This window comes from Anomalospiza imberbis, chromosome 3 (genome assembly GCF_031753505.1).
Source record: "Anomalospiza imberbis isolate Cuckoo-Finch-1a 21T00152 chromosome 3, ASM3175350v1, whole genome shotgun sequence".
Taxonomy (NCBI): Eukaryota; Metazoa; Chordata; class Aves; order Passeriformes; family Viduidae; genus Anomalospiza; species Anomalospiza imberbis.
Window position 1 is genome coordinate 43673728 of NC_089683.1, and position 23878 is coordinate 43697605.

Here is a 23878-nt window from a genome sequence, read left to right on the forward strand (position 1 = left end):
TAGGAAAAAGTAAAAAGGGGTTCTGACTTAATACGTGGTAGAAGATTGCCCTCTAGAGAGAAACCAGAATAATGCAGTAAGAGGAAAGAGAAAAAGGGATGCACTGCTGCTAACTACAGCAGAACTGTGCACACTGTATTTTCAAAATACTACAGAATCAAGTTTCCTCCATATGTTTTTCCTTTTTATTAAGCAAATGACATGCCACTCAGGCAAAACCAATTTGCATTATTTTAGTTCACTAATAGATTTCAGCAAAAGCATCTACTCCTTCTGAACAACAAACATTAAATGTTTCCTGCAAAGTCTTAAAGTTTTCTACCTAAATTTTAGAAATGCAAATACCATATTTCTCTATACCAGTATCTTTTCCCCCAGAGCTTTATTTAGGGGGTGAGACAACCTTCCTGTACCCAGAAAATTCTATTACTCTTCAGTGTTCTTCTTTTTAATCATATTTGAAATTAGATGTATTATACAGTTAAAAATTATTGTTATAGGAAGTTTATATTTCAAATTGAACTTGCAAGTCATTTAGAAACAATAAAAGGAGAGTTGCTAGAAGTCTGACTTTTATCCAGGTACGGAAAGTGCCTATTTACAAATCCCTTCACAGGCATGGCACTCAAGCACATTTGAGCAAATGGGCCCAGAACAAAGTGTCCCTAGTTTATGCAAGAGAGCTACCCTCTTCACAAGAAAACAGACCTTAAATATTTTTACTCTGTCATGACAGATACTTCAACACTACCAAGACAGATACAATATCTGAGAAAAGGGGCAGGGGGTGAGGGTAGCAGTAGGTTTAGAGAAAAGCAAGTTATTGGGAAGTACTGTCCTTGCTTCACCATCTTCCATGCACTGTGCAGTGTCATAAGGGTGCCCGTTAGTAGAAGCCTTAGCACACTATGGATTGTGGATGCAGTACCCCAGAGAAACACAAAATTCAGAGGTTAGCAGCCACTGCAAAATACCCAAGTGTAAAAAATGTTATAGTATATCCCTGGAAGAGCTGACAAGCACTGAAATGGTGTGTACACAGCGGTAAGGCATTGTTTTTCAAATAAAATCAAGCAACACTCCAGTTTAAGAGAGGGATAACTTCCTAATTAAATATCACTGACACCTCTCTCAAAATAAAAAAAAACTAACAGCCATCTAGTAGCTTCCAGAGGACTTTCACTTTTGCTAACTAGCAAGCATATGTGCATTTGACACACAAAACATGGAAATAATGACATCTCTGAGGGATATAAGCAAAATGTGGGAAGAGAAGACTGAAAAGTAGGAATCGGAGACTCCTTTAGAGAAGAAACTCAACAAGTGTTATGATGAAAGCACACTCACAGTCAGCATGTTGTGAGACCAAAGCACTAAGCTCAGTCATTTGGTTGACAGATATTTTACCAATGAATAGACTCAAGCAGGCAGTTATAAAAAAATTCCATCAGATTTATCATGAAAAATTTAAGTCCCACAAAATACTATGTATCTTTCTCCTGTATACCCTTGAGGCCCTTGTAGTTTGAAGAGAAATCTATCTCAGCATCATTGTGAGAAGCAGGTATGTTCTGTGCAACACAGAACTTCAAAGAGATACTACAGGTAAGTTCTGAGACAAGCTTATTAATTATTCAAGGATTTAAAGGCCTCCAGTTCAAAATACACTGACCCAGAAATTAATTTTCGCTTTTGTTTATGCAATTTCAAGGACTACTTTCTATTATAGAGTGGAATGTAAGAGTAGATAGAAGAGTTAAGAATTTATCTGCCGTCTGTGTAAGCTGAAGGTGCAAGTTAACAGGAAAGTAACCGTATCTGTAAAGAAATACAAAGTAACTGGAAAACAGCACTAGAGAAACCATCTGCTCCTTCCCTGTTTAAGCAGAAGGCTGATAGTTAAGATGTGTGAGAAAAGTAAACCTAAGAGGTCTTACTAATTTCTGACTGTATTTCTCCCTGCGCTACAACTGGAATAGAGTGCAGCCTTAATAAACATGCAGACCTATGGAACACTGTTTGGTTTCACAGCACACACACACAAAAAAATCATGCACACTACATATCTAATACCTTATAAAGCACTTTAGTTGTGTGTTAGCTGAGTCATCACATAAGTTAATGATCTTTCCTCACCTACCAGATACTGTTGCAGGAAGATCTCAACTCACCACAGGGGAAAAAAAGTAATGCACCCCCCTGAGTCTCAAAGAAATGTATGAATATTTGTTCATACAGGTTTCAGCTTCTAATTAAGTCACTTCCACATCATGTCATTTGACTAAAAAGAGGAGTGCCTCTCTGACAGAGATTCACAGTGTCCCTCAGATACAGAAGGGCTTAGCACACAACTGATAGTTTCAGTGCCATCAACAGATAGATATATTTTCACTACAGAAAACAAGAATCTCAGTGCAAGGTGAAAAACCAAAGGAATGAAAACAGTCGCAGACTGCAAGAGATTTCATACTCCTTTACTTAATGCCTGGCAAGAAGCTGAAGGGAATTTCTATGTCTATAACCAGATAACTTGTATTTGACATGAACAAGAGCTAGCAAAAATAAAACAAATCTGCTCAGGAGTACCCACTGTTGCATAACTCTGATTCCTTAAACAAGAAGATAGGAGATGTGCAAAGTTTATGGAAAAGGCCTTGGAAAGGTTTAAATAAATCACAGTGATTGAGGCAGAAAAAGCAACTACTTTGTCAAGTGGAGGTGTAATTTTTCCAGTTCTTTGTCTCTGATAAGTAATAAGAAGTGATAAAGAATTGTGCACATTTTGACCTTAAACAAGTTTAATGTGCATAAACCTCTAGAAAGTTCCAGGATGCCTGTAAAACAGAATGTTGGAATGACAAGACCTTACTAAGACCAGTTAGACCTTATTGACAGAGACTAATGACTGCTGCTGGGTTTGCAATAGTTATTCTAGCAAAGTGAAAAAAAAAGAAAAAAAGTAAGTAATAGTTTATCTTGTCAATTCAGAAACCAACTATCAAGCATATCATCACAAGCCAAAACCAGTAAGGAACCCAAAATCATTAGCAGTCATTTCTAAAAGAGGTGACAAGAACAACACTTCACTACGCTCAATGTAACACTGAACAGCAGAAAAATAAGATTTTCTTTTTTGTGAATACATCACAAGGGAATTAGCCTGTGAGTGTTATTCATGGGAATTAAAGCAGTGTGGCCAGCAGGTCAAAGGCAATGATTCTGCCCCTCTACCTCACACTCATAAGACCCCATCTGGAGTACTGCAGCCAGCTCTGAGGCCCCAACAAAAGGACACAGACCTGTTGGAGCAAGTCCAGATGAGGCTACAGTGATGATCAGATGGCTGGAGCACCTCTCCTATGAAGACTGAAGGGTGAGACAGTTGGACTTGTTTCAGCCTGGAGAAGAGAAAGCTCCAGGGAGACCTTCAAGCAGCCTTCCACTACCAGAAGGCAGCCTACAAAAGAGCTGGAGAGGGACTTTTTACACAGGCAAGCAGTGAGAAGACAAAGGGGAATGGTTTAAATCTGAAAGACACTGAGTTTAGCTTAGATACTAGGAATAATTTCTTTACTGTGGGGGTGAAGAAGCACTGGAACAGGTTGCCCAGAGAGTTGTGGATGTCCCATTTCTGGAAGTGTTCCAAGACCAAGCTGTACAGGGCTTTGAGCAACCTGGTCTAGAGGAAGGTGTCCCTGCCTAAGGTATCTAAGATCCCTACAAACCCAAATCATTCATGATTCTTCTACTGACTCTTGATGTCAGAGGCCAAGGCTTAAATCAGCACCAAACCGTGCCATGCAATGATACCTCTACTTTAGAATCACTTTCCTGTGTGAAGATCAGTGACTAGGGGAGCCTGAGGAAGCACTGCCAACATGGTGCTGCTGCAGACTGGCTGTACTACACTGGCTCTTGCCCAGCATAGTCACTCTCACAGAAAGCAATACTGAGGGAGAGGAATAAAATATGCTCCTCTGTGAAGATCTTGATAAAGATGACTGAGCCTGCACCTTCAATAAACTACAAGTGCTCTCTGAACACCTGCAGGGAAGACAAACAGTAAGCCTGAAGTTAAGAGTTAATCTGTCCTGGACTCAGCAAACATCACAGGAAGACTGTAGGTAGACAAAACGATTACAGAAAACCATCAAGCTGTCTTGTACTTCCAAAGATTAGTGATTGAACACCAAGGAAATTCTGCATGCAACAGTAAATAAATTGATGTACTTGGAGGAGTAACAAGAATACACAGGGAATCACATCTTCTTTCAAGAAAAGTTTTTTCATGACAATGCAGAAGAGGGGCATCTTGTTCAGCAATTAAGAGGCACAAAGGTTCTTAAAGAAGAGCAGAGAAGAGCCCTAGACCACAGATACCATCAGCTAACAGAGGTTATCCTACTAAAAAAGTTACATTTCTATAAAAGTGTCTGTCCAATCCTCTTGAATACTACAGTAAAACCATATGAATTAACTTCACTCATTAGGGAGACAGGATGAACCTACCTTAGTTCTGAAACCCTGTTTTGGGAAATAAATAGTATTTGCTGGAGTAGGTAGACAGAGAGGTTTTCAACAGCAGGGCTTCACCTTTTTAAAAACCATTGCACAAGTGAAGAATTTGAGACATGATCAAGAATGTCCAATAGATTTTTGCCAGAGTTCACAAACATTCTCAACTTTGTCTCTTAAGTTAACTAGAGAACAATTATTTTCATTTCTCAAGAATGCAGAAGAGTAAATGAATTTCACAGCTGTGGTGCAAAGAATTGCTGTGACTCTGATGTACATAAAAGACTAGCAAGACATTAATTTCCAAGGCTTTTTCACTTTTAACACACACAAAAGCAAAAAAGGAAAAGGTTTACTGCTCAGACAACTGTTATGACTAATAAGCAGGATTTTAATAAAACCATACCAAGAATATGTTTGTAGAATGACCTTGTGAAGTAGATGTTCACCAGCTGCCTGTGATTCAGAGCCAGCCCCAGGATCTGGCCTGCAAAACGGAAGTAGTTCAAATGATCTGGATTTACAGAAGAGTTGCTGTTTGGCTGGAAAGTTGTTCCTACAAAACAAAAATATTATCATGTTCCATTAATTTTTTTTACATGAATCTTTTACTTATCAAACACATTAAGCATCTGGAACACTGCAAGAGTTTTATTTTGGGGTTTTGAATATCTGTTTGGGACTTTTGTTTACACAAAAAAGATGTCAGAAATAAATGTCTTAGAATGTAACGACATCTTACTACAATGATACTGCTTAGCCACTCTCCAAAGCACTGCTCTAAAATAATTATAATGAACAAAAAGGTAATCACCAACTGCTAAATTTGGTCCTCCATCTTACTATATTGCTATATGCACAATTTACTCACTTTGCTTCTGTCAAATTGTGAACATGCTCAAAGGAAGGACAAGGATATATCTACTTCCTTTCATACGTCTCCTGCCAGATGCAGGCAGGAGACAGTCCAGTCCTAGCCTCCTTGGAGGAGACTACTTCAAAAGGCAGACCCAAACCTCTCCTTTTAGCTTTCATTAAATAATCTATGCCTCTACAAAGACTTTTTTTTTTTTGCATTATAAAAATGGTTTTATAAAAAATAATACCCTAAACTTAGGGGGGAAAAAATAAAAAGAGAGGGCAGAGACATACCATCAGCTGACTGGGTAAATAAGGCATAATCTGGGTTAACTATTTCACTGGATAAGATATCAAACCATTCACGCACCACACCCTGTCCCTGCATGTCAAGAGAATAAAACATATTAGTACACAAAACTTTCACTCAATAATTATGCTGAGTAACCACATATTTCTTTTAAAGTTATTTTAAAGTAGGCTTTAGCTCAAAATCTCACTTATGAATGACAATTAGTATTTCCTTATGAAAATACCACAAAAGAAAACCATGCACTTTGACCCACCATGCCTTCTTCTCCATGAAATCTCACAGCAATCCCCTGCTTTAATTTTGCACAGTTTGCTTTAGACACAACTTCACAGCTACTCCTAAAAATAGAATCTAAACACAAAATACCAATTAATTTTTTTCATTTTCATTCATTCTTTCAAAGACACACTAAGTGCACTTAGAACACAGTACCTCTGTGAACCAAAAGTATGTCATTTTCATTGACAGGCCTGTGCACCATGTCTGAATCTGGCTGCCCGGCGTGCAGATGTTCATAGAACCATTCACAGCGATCTTTAAATGGCTACAAAACAAGATGCAAACCATATTACACACATGCATTCTCCTGAATAATTCCTCTCCCATAAGCAAACAGTTATGCATAATTCTCAATTAATTTTTGAGATGTGCAGATTTACCCCAGTATGCTATATAGTATTTGGGGAAGAAGAAAGGACTAGACATGTGCTTGAGTGCTTGCAAAAAGACTGGACTACCAGCTATCCAGAAATAGGTATTTAAGTTTTCCACAGAAGAGAAAACCAGCACAAAACTTCTTACAGGTTAGGGGAGAGCATGAAGGAACTTAGATAAGAAATAAGTCACTGGCTTCTGTAAAACTACTGATAATGAAGCACAGCTGAGCACAGAAGCACAAGCAATACAAACCAGCCCTATTTGCAGTAAGGTTCACCAGCAATGTAAAACAGCCCAAATGAGCCAGAAACCTTACAAAGCAATTCCTAGGTGAGAAGGTTCTGACTTGTTTGACTCAGTGTTTACATTGACATTTGCAGCTCTTTTGAGACAGATATGACACAAGCATGGCCTTTCTCATCCCCTGCAATACACAGCATGTACATAAGTTGATCTAACAAACAGGGTATCAGTTCTCGGGGTCTCCTCATTATTCATAGGTAGTGAGTTTCAAAAACACACATTTCAATGAAAGACCGAATAAACAATACACCTACACCATGTCCCAAAACCAAAACTGGATTAATAAAAGCAATTTATCTTTAGAAATAAAAGCACAGTATGGTTCACAATTTAGGAAATAAAGCTGTTGGAACAGACAACAAGATGACATGATGTTTCATTAAAGGAGCTGCCACTATGACCAAATCAAGTAATAATGATGTTATTTATCCTCTGGTTTGTGTCAAAATATAGGTCATTTAGGGGAAAGTAGAGCATTTTAAAGTTCAATCTATTAGATGTGCACAAGTATACTTACAAACAGAAATTTCACTCTTTAACTGAAAGCTGGAATTGTAAGACACATCCAGTATTGGTTATCTCAAATGGACTCACCCATGTATTTTAGAGAATTATGAATACAGAAATCTGGCTGCCATGTCTGCTTAATATGATCTTTCCACATTACAGATTCAGAAGCCACTGAGGCCATGTTTAGTTCTTTCATCCTCCTCAAATGGAAATTCTTTAAATTTTTTTTTTTTAAAAACACCCTTTGTATATCCACAGAAGTTGCAATTAAACACCTCCTGCATTTACCTGAGCTTTTATGATGTGCATAAATCTGGACATTAATTCAGGACACTCCAGAAGAAAATGAAAGTGATCAAAAATTATTTTGGGATTTCTGAAAGAAAAATAGGTTAGAAGCCTGTTAGAGATTTAATAATAATGCTTCACGACACAAAAAGTCTACATAAAGAAAAAGTGCAATTCATCATATAGACAAGTTTCAAGAGATTCTTCTATTTTATCACTTTTTCCTAACTCTTGCTTCCAAACAACTTATACTACCTCATCTGTTAAACATGGGAGGATTAGAAGCAGCTCCTCACACAGAAGGAAGGTTATAAACCTGGCAGTCCCAGAGAAACTCTGGAAACAGTCAGCTGTACAAAGAAGGTTTAGACTCTTAAGTCGTCACACATTTGAGGAAGAATGAAAGTTTTCATCTACCTTAAAATGGAAGGCCTTATTTGGAACAAATATACGGAAAGAATCCATTCATCAAACTATTCTGTTGCTCTGTGAAATAGATTTTGTTCACAGATCTTACAAACAGATCACTTAAATATGCAGAAGAGTTCATTTAAGTCTGAGCTCTGAATCATTAATCTACACTGTTGAGTTCAGCAAGACCATTAAATTGCATATTGTTCATATATCACAGCAACAATCTAAAAATACAACTCAGCAAGAAGAAAAAAATGAATTATTGCCAGGGAAGAACAGAGAGGTGGATTACAAGGTCCAAATTTGTTGAAGCTTACCGGTTAACAAAACACTTAAGGACATCATCATGTTTACAAACAAATTCTATAAAACGAGGTGACGTCATCCTGTTCAAAAAACGTAAGATGTTTTGGGTTAGTGCAATCAAAACTAATTTGAATTACATAAATTGTTTGGGTTATTTTTAAATAAATACTACACAAATAGAAACTGATGCTGTTTAAGTAGTCATCATGAAACTAAATATTCAACAGCATTAAGATCTCATAACGAGAAACAGAAAATTCAGAATTCTAACAGAAAAGGCAAAAATGTCAATAGCCAATCATCTTCCAGAACATCCACAGAGAACTATGCCCCAAACAAATATTACTGGCCAATTTGAAAGCTTTTATTCAACTCAGTTTGGCAGAGAAAGGAAAACCCTTATGATGATTAGGAATAACCAAGAGCTGATATAACCATGTACTAGGACCCTTGCTTCTAGTTTCCTCAGGGAGCTTGTAATACCATCATGCTTGCCTAATCTTCTAGTCATGAGGGCCCAAGTCATAAATATAATCCATAACAATCTTGGACAGACTAGGACCTCAGCTACAAGTGGTCACATTTGTTACCTTTTTAAACCAAACCTCAATGATATTAGGCTTACCTAAGCTGAACTCCATGTTCCACACAAAACTACATGTTTGTCAACCTGGGACAGGATTCCAAGTGAGCATAACTTTGAGACTGAACTCTCCTTGTAATATATAATATAGTCAAATAAGTTTTGCCCCAGCCATCGTTTCCATACACAAAGATAACTCACTTTTTTTTTTTCTCTTCTGAGCTTACAGCTCTTCTTGTTGGATAATCACATTAAATTCAGGGTTAATTTCACATTAAGAACCAACAGCAAATACAGCTAAGCTTCAAAATATCAAAATCCTACAAGTCTATTACATGATTACAAAGACCCATTAGACACTTAATACAAAACGTGTCTCAGTGCAACTACATTCATAAGCAGCAGCACTATGGAAAACTTGCAGTACTGTTTGCTGCCTTTAGAACCATTAAAAAAAAACAACAAACATTCAAATAACTGAACTAGTGAAAGCATTAAACAGCATAGCCTTGACTGTCACTAATACAATGTGGTCAGTATGAACATTCTTCCAAGAAAGTATGTGTGATTTTAAAATGGTAATAGTATGGGTAAGAAAAATGAATTGCCTCCTTACCCCTGAGGCATCTGACAGGAGCAGCACATATAGAAGGCTTGAATGACAGCACTTAGCCTGTTTGCTGTCATGGAGATAACATCCTGACAATCAGCACAAGCTTCCTGCTTCCCAGCAACATCATATGTTTTTAACTCCACAGCATCAGTGGACAGCTCTTTTCTTCCCTCAGCTCCTGCAGTGGCAAAAGAAGGCGCAGAAGTAGCATCTTGGTGATTTGGTCCTTTCTGCTTCAATAAAATAGAAGTAATGTTGGCAGAGTCCCTTTTGTTTTTCATCAGCTCTGTGGCTATCAGAACAAGCCATTCATCCAGAGAATGCCAGAGCAGTTCCAGCGGCTGCAATAAACACATGAAAAAACAGACAAAAAGAAACATGCTGACATTAGATAATATTAATAATGTGATAATTCTCTTAAGGCAAATAAATACCATGCACATTTTAAAGTTTTAAATGATCCTTTAGAGGTCAGGTTAGAGATAAGAGGCCAATGCTCATAAAAAATTCTGCACTTGTAGCCAAACAGTACAAAGAGACAATTTCATACAGAAGGAAAATCAAGCAGCAGATGGAAGAAGGATAAACTCATTTAGAAAGAACTACAGAAGAACTATAGAGCTGAACTATATGACAAAGTTTGGCTTCACACAGCACACTACTGCCTAACCACTGCAGCCAAGCAGGGAAACAGGAACACACAGGTTGAGTTTCTAGAGTAAGAGAGTGCCAGTTCTTTAGGAAGAACCTGGTCAAAGGAGCTTCCTCTACCAAGAAGATGGAGGAAATCCCTGACAAACACCACACAGATTCAGGTTCATGTCTAGAAAGAATGTGCTTTATGCAAAATGTGAGCTCATACAGCTCATTTTGATAGTACCTCAGATGTTTCAGAGTAAGGGTCACTGACATCTAGCTTTACAAAATAGAAACAAGTATCAGCAGAATCCCATACCAAATTATAAGGCTATAAATTTTATTTTACTTTAACAAAGACACGGTTTTTTACTATCACCTGCTAAAACTCAATATAATTGAAATCCAGTATGATTCCCTCATTACACATTTTCTCTGAGCTGCAGGCCTACTACAGAGGAGAAAAAGGGACAAGACCTGTCGCTTTCTTATGAGTATAAAAAAATCCACAAGGGCTGTGTTTTCCCTTAATGGTGTTTAAGGGCTTGTTTCACAAGCCCACAGTCTAGTGAGCATAAGGATATGAATCCTACAGGAAGGTGATCAACTCAAGTACTTCATAGCATTCCAAAATTAAGAATTAACTTCTAAATTGATTCCTTTTTCCATATATTACTGTTACATCAACATCACTGAAAGCTAAATTTTCTCAGGTTGCTTTTGAAAATAAAGAGCTGCTCACAGAAGCTTAACATCTGTACACTATCTGGAGCACTGTCAGTTGCACCTCATAGTTGACATGCTCTCAATACACAGTAATTTACTTCTCATAAGAGCTCTGTATTTAAAGATTCAGCTGAAATTCACGATTTAAAAATTTACTACTATGCTTCCATTTTTTCCCAATAGGAGTGTGGGGGAAAGCCAGCCTGATAATACTGGTAGGCTTTGCTCAACACTTGGTATGTCACTCACTCAGTGCTTGTGCTCCTAGTGACCACACATTTCTCTAGGTGATGATCTGAATACCTCCAGCACAGGTAGCATTTTCTACATAAATGTCTGCCATACAGGATCAAGTTATCCTCCTTCCCAGACCCATTTGGCAGACTTTTACCACAAAACATAACGTAAAAAAAACTTTCTAATGGAAACTAGGATTAATTGAATACACAGAAGAATTAAAATACAGCTGTACTCTCAACCTATAACTCAGGAGAAAATAGGTAGTTATTTACTAGAATGCTAAAAATTAGTTTTTTTCCCCTCAAACTTTTAAATGTTTAGCTTGCCATATTCCACCATATTCCCCCAGTATCTTGTGTTTTATCTTTTATTTCCAACGGATTTAGCACACTTTTCAGAACTTTTCCACCCAATTTGTTTTTCCAAAGCTAGTTCTTCACAGCTTCTTATCATAAACTCATTTAAAAGTCTAGTCAAGCACAGCAGCTTTAACATTTCATTTTCTTTCTTTCTAGTCCAAGATATAAAACACTACTAAATATTGCCCATTACCTCCATATCCATGACTGTCAGCATTTTATGCTGTCATTCATGACCAGACCTTTTCAAGTAGCATATGGACATATTCAATCAAACCACTAGTAATGTTTTTTCAAACTACGAGTCACCATTCTTCAGTTAATTCTTACCATGAACCTCATATTAAACAAAGAGCTCCACTCAAACTTCAGTTGTCATGTTTCATAGTGCGGAAAAGTTTCTCTAGAATTATACAGCTGAGTCTGATGGAGTACCAAGCTTTTACAGCTGCACACCTTACCTCCCAAATCCAAGAATTTACCTATGCAATGCCTTCCTCTTTACTCATCTAGAAAGCAAGACCAGTAACCAAATCAATATTCAAACTGCAACACTGAAGCAAAATCTTTTGTCAGATGTCAGATAGCTTTTTAAGACACAGGGTGCAGGAGATCACTAATCGATGAAGTGACTTTGTCACAGCAGAGAAGTTACCTCAATTCTAGAAAAGAACAGTATCTGAAACAAGGAAAAAACATTAAGCACTTCCCAGCCTTGTTTAATTACAGAGAAATTTTGCAGCAAGTTTCCCTAATACGCGATCACACTGAAATGCAATTGGAAGTGCAATACATGGAAAAGTAACAAGTGTAAACCTGGTCAAAATTACTACTAAGTTTCTCACTGGTAAGATCTCATTTGAGTTAGCAGCTTGTTTCAAGCTTGGGAGACAAATTTCAATGATTCTTTGTATCTTTCAGGATCAGTACAAGAATATGTTATCATTAGCTAGTGCTTCCACTTTAAAACATCTGGATATGCTGAATCACATACAGGGAATTCCACGAAAGCACAGATAGCCCTGTGATTTTCCTGACCTCATCAAGCAATAACATTCTTCTGTAGGCTCAGATCAAGAATACTCATATTTTTAATCCCTTCCCAGCTACATTAAAGTGGCAACTCTTCAAAATATGTTCAATCAGCACATTGATACAGAAAAATTTAATGAAGCATTACAAGAATTCAGGTCTTTTTTATCTCCTCCCAAATGGTGTAAAAGACCATCAAAAGCACATTTTCAAAGAAAGGACAAAAAAGCAGAAGGAAAGGTAGGGCCAAGAGAAACCTGGAAGTCATCCAATTCACTCAGCTCTGTATCTAATCTCCCACTACCCAGTCTACTGCAAATTCAGGGAAGAACAGACTAAACCAACCACAACTGTAGATTAATTTAGCATTGCCAGACCTGTGTGCCCATTCCCAAACAACAGTAAGTTCACATCAGCAGTTTTATATTTCTGAGTTTTAAATGTAAATCAATTTTTAAAATACCGTGGATACAACAGTGGCCCTACTGCAGGGTTACCTCACTCATAAAACTTCTAAATAAATTACAATACAATATTTTAAAACATTCTGAATTTTTTGTTAAGTAATGCAACAGTAGTATGTATATTGCTTATTTATTAAAAATATACATGTTCTCACACAAGTAAGAATTACTGATATTTTCTGGGACAACTGTGGCAGTTGTTTAATATAAGTCTACTGCACAAGATTTAAATGCACGGTAAATTAAGAAACAATTCTTTCATCATACGAAGTCGTTTGGGCATGCAGACAAGTGATTTTACTAATATACCACTTCCTTTGCAAATTGCAGTTCAATGTTGTTGTTTATTATATTTAGTTCTGAAATTATGTAGAGCTGAAAAGCAGGAAACCTTCCTTTTTTTTCTTTCTGGGCTTGGTAGCAGAGTATCTAAACGGAGACGGTTTTTGTATGAAGTGTGTTTAACATCTGCTTGTGATTTAATCTGGTATACTTGGAGCAATTTTCATTAAAACTGTTAGAAAGTGCTGCCTTTAATAAAATAATTCTTGTGATTTGGGTATGGCTTTGTTTTTTAAAAACAGAATTCTGGTTAAACCTACATTATTGCCCTATTATGATGAACAATTCCAAAGGACAATTATTACACTGCACACTGCATTACATTTTGTACAGACTCATTACATTTTGTGCAGGCTCAAGCACTAGTTTTATAGTAATTATATAAATCAGTTTGTCCTTAAAACTATTGTGCTACCAGAAGAACAAACATTTGTGCTCGCATGCTTTTTGGTTTTGACAGTCTAATGCTTTTCTTCTTTCCAAGAGAAGAAATTTAAACAAAAACTGAGATAATTCACTAAATAAATTGGAATTAAGAGTATCACCCACGATCTTATCAATATAGCTCTGTCTTAAAACCCCTTAGAAGTAACCTGATGCATCAAATAATTGCAGGAATTTCAAAATACTGTTTTCACAAAACAGTGGAAGAAATGTAAAAGAAAGAAAAATCTTCAGTTACTGGCATCTAAATTTCTTGGTATGAGCTGTGCTGTGTAAGAGTATGGAGTAAGATGGGAGAAGAAAGATTACCCTGCAGTTCTTTTTTATTAGGTGCTCTGAAAAACACAGCAGTTGTACATCCAATGAAGACTGAGTGGCACACAGGAAACTGGGGCTTCTTTACAAAAAGGCAATCTTTGACTTTCTACAAGAGGGATTCCTTAACAAATAAACATAAAAATACCAAACACCTTCAGGAACTAAACCGCTAAATGGCAGCCACCTAAAGCATGTGTTTAAAAGCAGCTATAAATCAGTAACCTTGCAAGGGTAGTAGTGAGCTAGTATGTTTCAAAGCACATAATAATAAAATCCAAAAACAACTTGAGAAAAGATTGCATGATCACAGTGAGAACAACAAAGAGATCAAAAATTCAATTGCTTCCATTTGTCTTGTGAAACTGGATAAAGCTTATTGATCATCACTCCATCTGTGCATCTCCAACTACCATTTTGAAATTACATTAATATAATTTATTATATTAATATCACCATATTTTGATATTGCTATACTCTTAAAAGAAATAAAAGCAAAATTTACCAAGGTCACCTGGGTAGCTAAATCTTCAACACCTAATAAACAATCTATTAAATAAGAAATAAACAGAAATCATAATATGAGATGTGCATCAGTGGCTAAATTAATTAATTCAGTGGGAAAAAATACAGGAGAAGAAGAGAGGTAGGTTTAACTTAAAAAGGGATAGGGACATCAACCAAACTTACTTCCTGTTCATGAGATGTCTGATTAATGAATGCATGCTTTGTGAAATTCATCTCTTTAACGTCTATCTTCCTAACAACATCATATACTTTTCTGACCTTGAACACCTGACTTCTTGGAGTTTTATTTCCATTGTAGCCCATGTCATTTCCATTACTGGGAGAGGATGGGCCAATGCGAAAGACATGGCAAAATATCCTCACGATCCTTAAGAGACTCTTCATTTGAGCTTCATAATTACTTGACAAGCTGGGGGAAAAAAATGGAATGTTTAAGTTTCTTTTCCTAGATGAAACAATTTAGTATAATAAGGAGTAAGCAATGTAATGGTAGGGTCTGATACATATGCTGAAAAAACCGCTAAGCTTCAAACCCTAGAAAATTTTAACTTTCATTTCCTGCACCAGCCCCAAAAGTCAAATATAAGCATTATGATTTTACTAACACGTAAAGGTAACTTTAAGAACAGCAAATTCCAGATCTTTCAAAACACTTCCTTTTTTTTTTTTTTAATACACTTCTTAAGAACCCCTGGGAGGAAATCCAACTTCCTAAGAATCTCAGTGCATGAAACAAATTGGGATATCCAGATGAAAGTGTTTCTCAACCCAGAAAAGAGAGCATCCAACAGTAAAAGCCTACTGACTGATGAGATATGCTGCCACAGCCCATCCTCACCAGCTATTATAATTACCTCAACCAGACAAGGGATCAGGATGGTAAGGATGCCACTATTTCTACTCAAGAAAAAATGTAATCTAAAATATACTAAATAAAACCACCACTATGTTATTTAATTATCTAACAAATCTACTAAAAAGTTTTATGTCTCCTTAACTGAACTGGCAAACACTGAACTCTGTACCAAAACAATGCAAAATATGAGCTATTCATGACATTATGCACAAGCAGAACATTCTTCACCAAACTCAACTACGTTTTCTTTCTTAAACCCCAAGTAGTAAGAATTCTTCTGTCTTGAATGCATAACAAACTGCAAGAATTCTTTTTCTATCAAAACCTACTAACTTATAAATATTATAAGAGTGAGCACATATTCAATTCTATCCTTAAAGTCTTGCAACTTAAAAGCATGCTTCCCAGCCAGAAGATCAGTAAACGCCAGAAAATTGACATCTTATAGGGTGCTGTAAACATCTGTTGCAATTAATAATCTGTTAATACACAAACCTGAAACACTGTTAGTTGTAACAGCCAGCATAGCTTTATTATGATCTCATTCACCCTATGTCATCAGCAAAATACCTATTTGCTTTCAGCACTACATTTTAATGACTCTGAGTTAACTTTCAAAAGCAATGTACTAAAAATTTTACCAAACTACCTAACAAAGTACAATTTTCTTGTGACAATTTATACTTTAACCAGGTAAGTTTTCAGCAAGTCAATATAAGAAAAGAACAGAAAGAGCAAACAGTGCTACAGTAGGAATGTTAAGTTTTTAATCAGGTAAAGGAAATCCCCTGACTGGCAGTCTACAATTGTGTTACCAGAAGCTCTTGTCACAGCTAAAAACTAGCATTTGTAAAATCTTTGCTTATATACCAATAGAATCTATGAATACAAGAAGTTAACTCAAGAAGTTAACTATTGAAAAGAGAAAAAAAATAAAAACTTCTAACATTTCAACTGAGGTTTATCATGTCTCAGCAGAGGTGTTTTCCTGGTGAAATTTCCTGGTCTCCAGGGTAAGGACCCACATATGTAGAAAAAAACCATAGAGGCCTTTTAATAGTTTACTGAAACTTCTACTGGCGTGTTTGTAAACATTCAGCTAGGCCTAACCTGCACCAGCAAGACCAAATCATGTCATACGTCAATTATTTTCTTGGAAAAAGGGAATACTTGGTGAAGATAATGCTAAGTGAAACAGGGTCCTTGCTTGTACTCAAGGCAGAAGTCTTCAGGCAGAAGCTTAGTGGCATGCCTGGATACTTGCTAAAAGCATTACAAGAAACAATTTTAGAGACTTTTGAACTAAACAATAGACAAACCCAAAAGCAACAGGTTGTGGGTTAGTACCCAGGAAACAAATACAGATTACATTAGTTCAGCCATGCAATAATATAATTATTGGAGGTTTTCATGTACAAAGTATATTTTACACACTTTTATTGGAAGGAGAGAGAGGAAAGAGGCCCAAGCTCAGATTATTCACCAAGTACTACCTTAATCCCCTTTGTGTTTATAATAAAGCAACTGAGAAATATTTCTTGAAGTAGAAATTCACTGCTTCTGCCAGGAAACCAAGCTGGAGAGGAGACACAGTTTTTGCGAAACTACATCTGTGAAACCGTCTTGGAATTGTTTTCTTTTCCTATCACATTTCTGTATTACAAAGTACCAAAGAGAAGCTGGCCAGTAAGAGTCCACAGGACACTCCAAGTACTGGCATCTCTAGAAATGAGTCCTCATCCAATGCAATGCAACCCTTCAATCTTGTCTTCAGCCTCCAACAGCCCACCCATAAATGGCAATACAGGAGCACCCAGAGGCTCAAACTCAAAGACAGTACAGGCACAGAGCTACTGTTCCTACAGCCACACTGGGGGAGCATTGCTCAAATCAGAAGAGCAATAACAGTAACAAATCAAATCTAAACAACAATCAGTTTAATTTACCTCTGAAGACATTGAAACAGAAGCAAATACTACCTTGTATGATGTAATCCAGCTACCACCACTTCCAACAATGTCCCTATACAGAGCAAGCTTGAAACCCTTTCCTGCACTATGGTTTTACACCTTATCACAATGTATTTGTGGGAGATCTATTGGCTCTAAGGAAGTCTGGAGACCAAAAGGAATGTGTTATAAATTAAACTGATACACACTGAAGCTCAGCAATGGCAGAAATTCTTAAGTTATCTTCTCAGCAGCAAAACTTATTAATGTCTACACACTTTAACCTCAAAGTTTAAAGGGATTCAGACCTATACATTAATTCATTAAAGTGAACACCCACCAGAATAAGATTAATGGTGTAATGAATTTCCTACCATCATCCAGGAGTTCTGACCTCCTATCTACAAGCTCCATTTAAATGTAACATGACTAATGGGGAAGAAAAAATAATCATCTAGGAGTAAGAATATACTATTTATTTTCCACCTCACTGATGGGCTCCTCAGACCCCAGCCCAAGTTAAAAAAAAGCTTCCCAAGTTATAATCCTCTACAATCTATGCTACAGAACACTCTCAAAGCTGTCTTTGCCAAAATGCCATCTAAAACATAATAAGGAACTTCACTCATGTTTTCAGACCCTTGACTCTTTCAGTAAAAATTTTCTAGTAAAGCATAAATGTTACACCAAAATCTGTTCGCTACTGAAAACAGTAAAATGTTCCAACAAATTGCAGATGAAGTGTTTTGCACAAACTCAAACAGAAGCCACAAAAATTAGGAAAGCATACCAGGTAAATATGCTTGCCTATGTCATGCATCTCCCTAAGTTACTGCTGCCTGTGCTGCTGAGACAGCATACTGGTAGATGAAATTTTTTGTCTCATATATATCAGTAGCCATGTAAGGCAACCAGAACCAGCAAACATGAGGTGTCTGAAGTAAGAAAACTCCCCCCAAGCATACTAAGGAAGCATGTAGAAAATGTAAAAAATGTTGAAGGGAAGAAAAAATGAGAAGGGTGAAGACAAAAAAAAAAAAAAAGAATGATTTGATAGTTGTCAAAAAGCTTGCCTTCACTAGGGCTGCCACAGCCAAACTAACCAAACAAAAAATGCACTTCTCTGCAAATGAAGCTTCTAGATACCAGAAGCTATACAAGGACACCAACTCTTTCTCTTGAATTCTGTGAAGACAGTGATCTGAACAGACATTATCATATAAATCAGATTTGAGATCCATCTACTCCAGCATGTGCTGAGCATCAGATAGTTCGGACTATTAAAACTCTTAAGTGGCACTAACTGTGGGGTAGTTTATCAACTTGTGACCTCACACTTACCTGAGCAATTTGTGACCATTTGTTGTGGCAACTTCAGCAAGACTTGTCAAGATTTTAAGATACTGGCTTTCGCTCTGCTGAGACAAGTGCTCCAGAACTTGCCGCAACTGAAGGATTAAAACAAAAGCAATTGCAGAGTGTCAAGGAGCTTCAGATCAACAAAAATTTATCAATTATGCAGAACAGTATTACTCCAATATTAATATCTAGCAATAATAATGTATATCTATACTGTATATATAATGTATATCTATACAATCTCTAACCTCAGGTAATGTTTCATTAGCATTTACAAAGATTACAAATGTGCAAAGGTACACATTCTAGTGTCAATATAAGTGCTACAGGGTATTTAACTAATTATAGAATGTTACAAACACTTAATGCTTAACCCTGTAGAACAACTTCTGGCATTTAAAATACGAGTCCTAACTTGTAACACATACCCAGTTTCCTTATGTCATCACTTCCAGATAATACAAACTTGTCATTACCCAAGACTAAGCAGAACAGCTCAGACTTGGCCATAGAAAATAATTTTCAATATACGATCACATTTCGTCAACGAAATACAACTATACCATGTATTAGCTAATATATTTTGTATACACTCTCATTAAGATCTTGTTTTTGCACACAGCTCCACCATTACTTAGATGAAAAAATTTTCTTACTTATTTTCTTTACTTCTACAATATACAAAAGGTCTTTTTGCTCCATTGTTTTAGCTCTTTCATTTTTAATTTAAATCATCTATAGTATCTTCCCTTGCATCTAACATACACTTCGAGAACTCTCAGCTGCTTCATTTCATTTCACTCTATAAAACTCAACCCTGTCTCAGAAATTTAAATACTAACCTGGAAATCTTTAGTGTCCTGGTGGAAGTAATGGAGTTATAGAGAAAATGAAAACATCAAAAATCTAGCAAACTAAATTAAGTAAATTGGCAGGCAACACCTTACTAATTTTTTTTTTTTACAGTCTGTAAGGTTGTTTGCAGTCCCTTTAAAACAACTAATGTATTAAAGCCCGACAGCAAGCTAGATTTACAAGGGGGAAAAGGCATCCCATGCTTCTTTTCCTTTACACAATCAAGAAACAGAATTTATTTCCTTGGTTTTTCTTGGCTTTAGAATGTACCCCACAATAACCAAATAAGAAAGGTATAAGAGAACCATTAAAAAAAGAAACAGAGTAGTTTCATCTACAGAAATAATAATCAAATGAAATTGTGGCTGCAATCTTTTACACTCTAATTGTACAAGGCAACTTCATACAGGTGAGTGCTTATACCACAAACTTTTAATTTAATTCTGGATGATTCAGCCTCAAGACATCCTTAGAATGGATGTCTGCAGATAATGACTAAATGAAGGAAAATAGGCCCTGTTACACAAAGTAACTGCATATATAGGATGCTCTAGGCATGCTCTATCAGTACCTTTGTATTGAAGCTTGCAATGTCTGCTCTTTAAACTGTCTAGATCACTTTGCCAAATGTACAAAGTTAGAACACCAAATGAAAACAGATCCTATATTTAATTCCAACTTCTTGTGTTTAAAATTACGTGTAGACTGCACATTTTCCATGAGGAAAGAAAGATACCTAGTGGTCAACTACTGTGGTACTGATTGCAACTCATATTAAGCACTAAGCTCTCCACCACACACAGAGAGATCCCTGGCTATAACACACAGCATCCCATATTACCATGTTTTCCCGCAGATCTTCATTCTGTGTCATTTGAATTATTGTCTGGAAAAGCCGAGGATGGTACTGTATTAAGACTTCACAAGTCTCTCCATAACCACCCTAAGAAAACATTTTAATTAAAAGAAACATTAGAATTGAGAGTTAGACTATTACAGGCAATAACACCTATTAAGGACTATAATAATTTTTAATGCTGGAGATATCCTATCCCAAAATAATTTGAAATTCAAAAATGTAGCAAAGTCAGGTATCTCAAAATGTTTGGGAGTAGACAGAATCAATTTTTTTCAGTATACTGACTCACATATATTCACTCCCATTTTTCTGGTTTTTGAAACATTTTCCTACTTACCAAACTAAAGGTACAGTTGAACAGCACTTCAGCCAACAATCACAAGAGATTAAAAATAGTGCAATATTTTACTTCTCTTCATCTTGCTGACATCTACTTAATTACATCCGGTATCTAATTCTCCAAAACAAACATCTTCTAAAGGTTCATAGGACACATATCTGACTTGTTACAGGAAGAAATAGGATAAACCCATGAAAGGGTTATTTAACTTTAAAATCAATACACAAGTATGATTCCTTAGAATGTGCCTTAGACTAACTTCACACCCTTCTGAGAAAAAATGTTTTCTGTAAAGAAAAGAACTTGATTTTGTGGTTTATTTGTATCAAATCTTATTTATTACAGCTGCATTTTGAAGCAGACGCCTAACACCTGAACCTGCATGAACTTCTACTTTAACTGCTGCAACTCCAGGGACTCCTCTGTGAATGACAGTTGACATTACCTCAGTGAAAATCATACATTAAGAAGATTAATTTAATTGTTTCTGGTACCAAGAAATTAAGTATTAAAAATAAACCCACCCAGAATCTGTAAAAATTAACAAAAGTCAAATCTTCAAGATCAAGTTAATGTTGGCAAGAAGTGTATGAATCTGTAATTTCAGCCTTCTGAAAATATGCATTGACTTTGAAAAACAAACCTTTAAGGATAGAATAAAACCCACAATGTAAAAAGAAAGAAAACATATTGTTTTCTCTATTCTTACTTGGCATCATGAACTTGTATACTGCATGATCTTGAACACAGTAAGATCATCACTACAAAACAAACACCAGGTGTCACTACTCACACCTAAAAATTTAACAGAAGTTTTATGTGTAAAAATGTGCCTTAGGGATTGCAAAACTGGAGACTGAAGCAGAAATTCAAAACATTAACCATAAAAAATAATAACTATACCATTAAGCACACACTTGTATAGAATCACAGAATCATTCAAGTTGGAAAATGCCTTTAAGATCATCAAGTCCAAACATCAGCCTAGCACCACCCCTACGTATGCTACTAAACCACATCCTCAAGTGCCATATCCACCATTTTTTAAAACACTTTCAGGGGTCGAGACTCCACCTCTTCCCTGGGCAGTCTTCTCCAATGCTTTACAGCCCTTTCCATGAAGAAATTATTCCAATAATTCCTATAATTCCTAATCTAAACCTCTCCTGCCATACACTGTCTTATAGGTCTGTTGCTGCAGAATACCTTGAAACTAATCAGACTCTGTGTGGCTTTATGTAGTGATAAGTCATTCTGCCATAACAAAGAAAAAAAAAAAAATCTGAGTTTCACAATCTAGTCAGCAGCGAGACAGTTTAGTGATCTGGCACTGCTCAGTGACCAGAGCTGAGGACTTACTTGGTTTCTTATATGCAAAAAGAAATACTGTAAGTAACCTAAATGGATCAAGGTCTTCCACAGATAGTCTATGAAAAAAAGCTTTCAGAGTTAAACATTCCAAAAATATCCCACAGGTACTGGAGACAACACTCTTGCACACACACATAACTATTTCAAGTGCAAGTCTTAGGCACATGAGGACACCTCAGAAATTAAGTAACTTGAGGTTGAAATAATCAGAAAATACAGAAAAAAAATAGAAAATTTCAACTTTATCCTGAAAAAATAATGACATGCATAAAGGTAGTGTGATGTCCACTCACTCCAGTGATTTAGTTTTTTCAGCTTTCAGTTCAGTTTTCTAGTCTGATTACTAGCAAACGTTCAAAAACTGCCATTCAATCATGTTACTTACACACTGACCTTCAACTGATCTGACAGAAAAAAGTGTAAGTGCTCACAAATCAAAAAAAGTCACTTTAGCAAGCAGTATAAGCAGTACCTGGTATCAAACAAGACAGACTGTTTTGCAGTTGAAAATGCCATGTTAGTTGAAAATGCGTAAGAATTTTGTTCCTCATCCAGATATAGAAATATCTTTAAAAAGTAAGAGCCATCACCATGTAGGTTTTATTTGTTTTTTATAGCAACATCTTCTCATGGGTAAAGAAAATCTATTATTTGAGGTAAAAAAAAAAAGTACTCCTTTCTGCATGCCTTTACCTCTTACTTGTTAACAGGCAAGCACCTAAATTGTGTACTACCATTATACCAAGGATTACAAAACTTTCCAGTCAAATGGAATTCTGGAAACTCTTTCTCACGATGTCAATTCTTGCATCTGACTTATGCAAAGGGTAGAAATTATGAATCTTCCTGTAGGATCAATTTAATGATTAAAAAATTACATTTTGCACTTGTTTTGCCAAAAGACTACTATCTTACAGACGCCTTAAGAATAAAAAAGGTAATAATGATCAGATGACACTGCAGTAAGTCACAGAAATTCACAGAAAAGTGTTGCTAACTTAATACCTGTACACAGAGATCCAGTGGAGTGACACCATTCTTGTCTGGTAAGTATTTGGCTCCTCTCATCAAAAGAATTTGTGCAGTGTCTCTCTGACCATGGCTATGCAAAAGAGAAGAAAGACAGTTAATACAGCATTTATAATCTGAGTCATAAATCTGTCTTTATTGCATCTAACAACAAAACCAACATAAGCTAGAAGAAAATAGTTACTGCAAAAGAGCAGTGCAAAATTCAGGCTATTTATGAAGTCAGAGTCACACTCATCGTTCAGAAATGATTCATCTCAGCCTTGCCTCAAATATTTATGAGCTGCATTTCCTGCAAAAAGAGAGCTCTTTCTCAATTTACATCCTAATCTACTTCACAGAGGAAGTTATCTTTGCCAAGTTCTTTGCTCACTTCTAATACATTTGGGGAAAAAACAATCTAATTGTGCTTTAACCATCAATAAAATATTAGCAAGATATTTTTATTGATAATTCCTTTCTTTGCACAAGAGATAACTGCATCACTCAAATGGCTCTAACTTCCATATATAAATGTCTTGCATAGCCTCTAGAAGTGATGAGTTTTACTTTTGCATTCAAAGTCTATTCACTAATCTGCTTATAGGTTGTATAGGACCCTTAGTTACCTTGAGTTAAAAATTTCCCAACATGCCAGCATTAGAAAACAGAAAACCCAACTATTTATACCTCTCAATACTTTCCCAAATCCTTTCTTTTGAAAAAAATGAGAAATTGAGTACCAGTGATCAGAGGTTTACTTCATAAAAAACATATGGAACGATTACTTGAATATTGCCTTCACCAGCATTAAGTGCATATACTGCCAAACATA

General features: G+C 36.2%; 1 protein-coding gene across 3 annotated transcripts in view; it reads right to left on the reverse strand.

The window, feature by feature from the left end:
- The window catches only part of HACE1 (HECT domain and ankyrin repeat containing E3 ubiquitin protein ligase 1), a 49248-nt gene that overhangs the window by 13261 nt on the left and 12109 nt on the right, over positions 1-23878 (reverse strand). For 2 of the 3 annotated variants that reach the window (XM_068184155.1, XM_068184158.1), the window contains 11 exons: positions 23041-23137; positions 20307-20408; positions 18593-18699; positions 14609-14855; positions 9364-9701; positions 8176-8244; positions 7445-7532; positions 6119-6230; positions 5940-6037; positions 5668-5755; positions 4922-5071 (listed from right to left, as the gene is read on the reverse strand). In XM_068184155.1, the coding sequence (XP_068040256.1) occupies positions 4922-5071; positions 5668-5755; positions 5940-6037; positions 6119-6230; positions 7445-7532; positions 8176-8244; positions 9364-9701; positions 14609-14855; positions 18593-18699; positions 20307-20408; positions 23041-23137 (1496 nt within the window). The remainder of the gene's footprint in view (positions 1-4921; positions 5072-5667; positions 5756-5939; positions 6038-6118; positions 6231-7444; positions 7533-8175; positions 8245-9363; positions 9702-14608; positions 14856-18592; positions 18700-20306; positions 20409-23040; positions 23138-23878) is intronic. The other variant, XM_068184156.1, reaches the window with a different exon arrangement.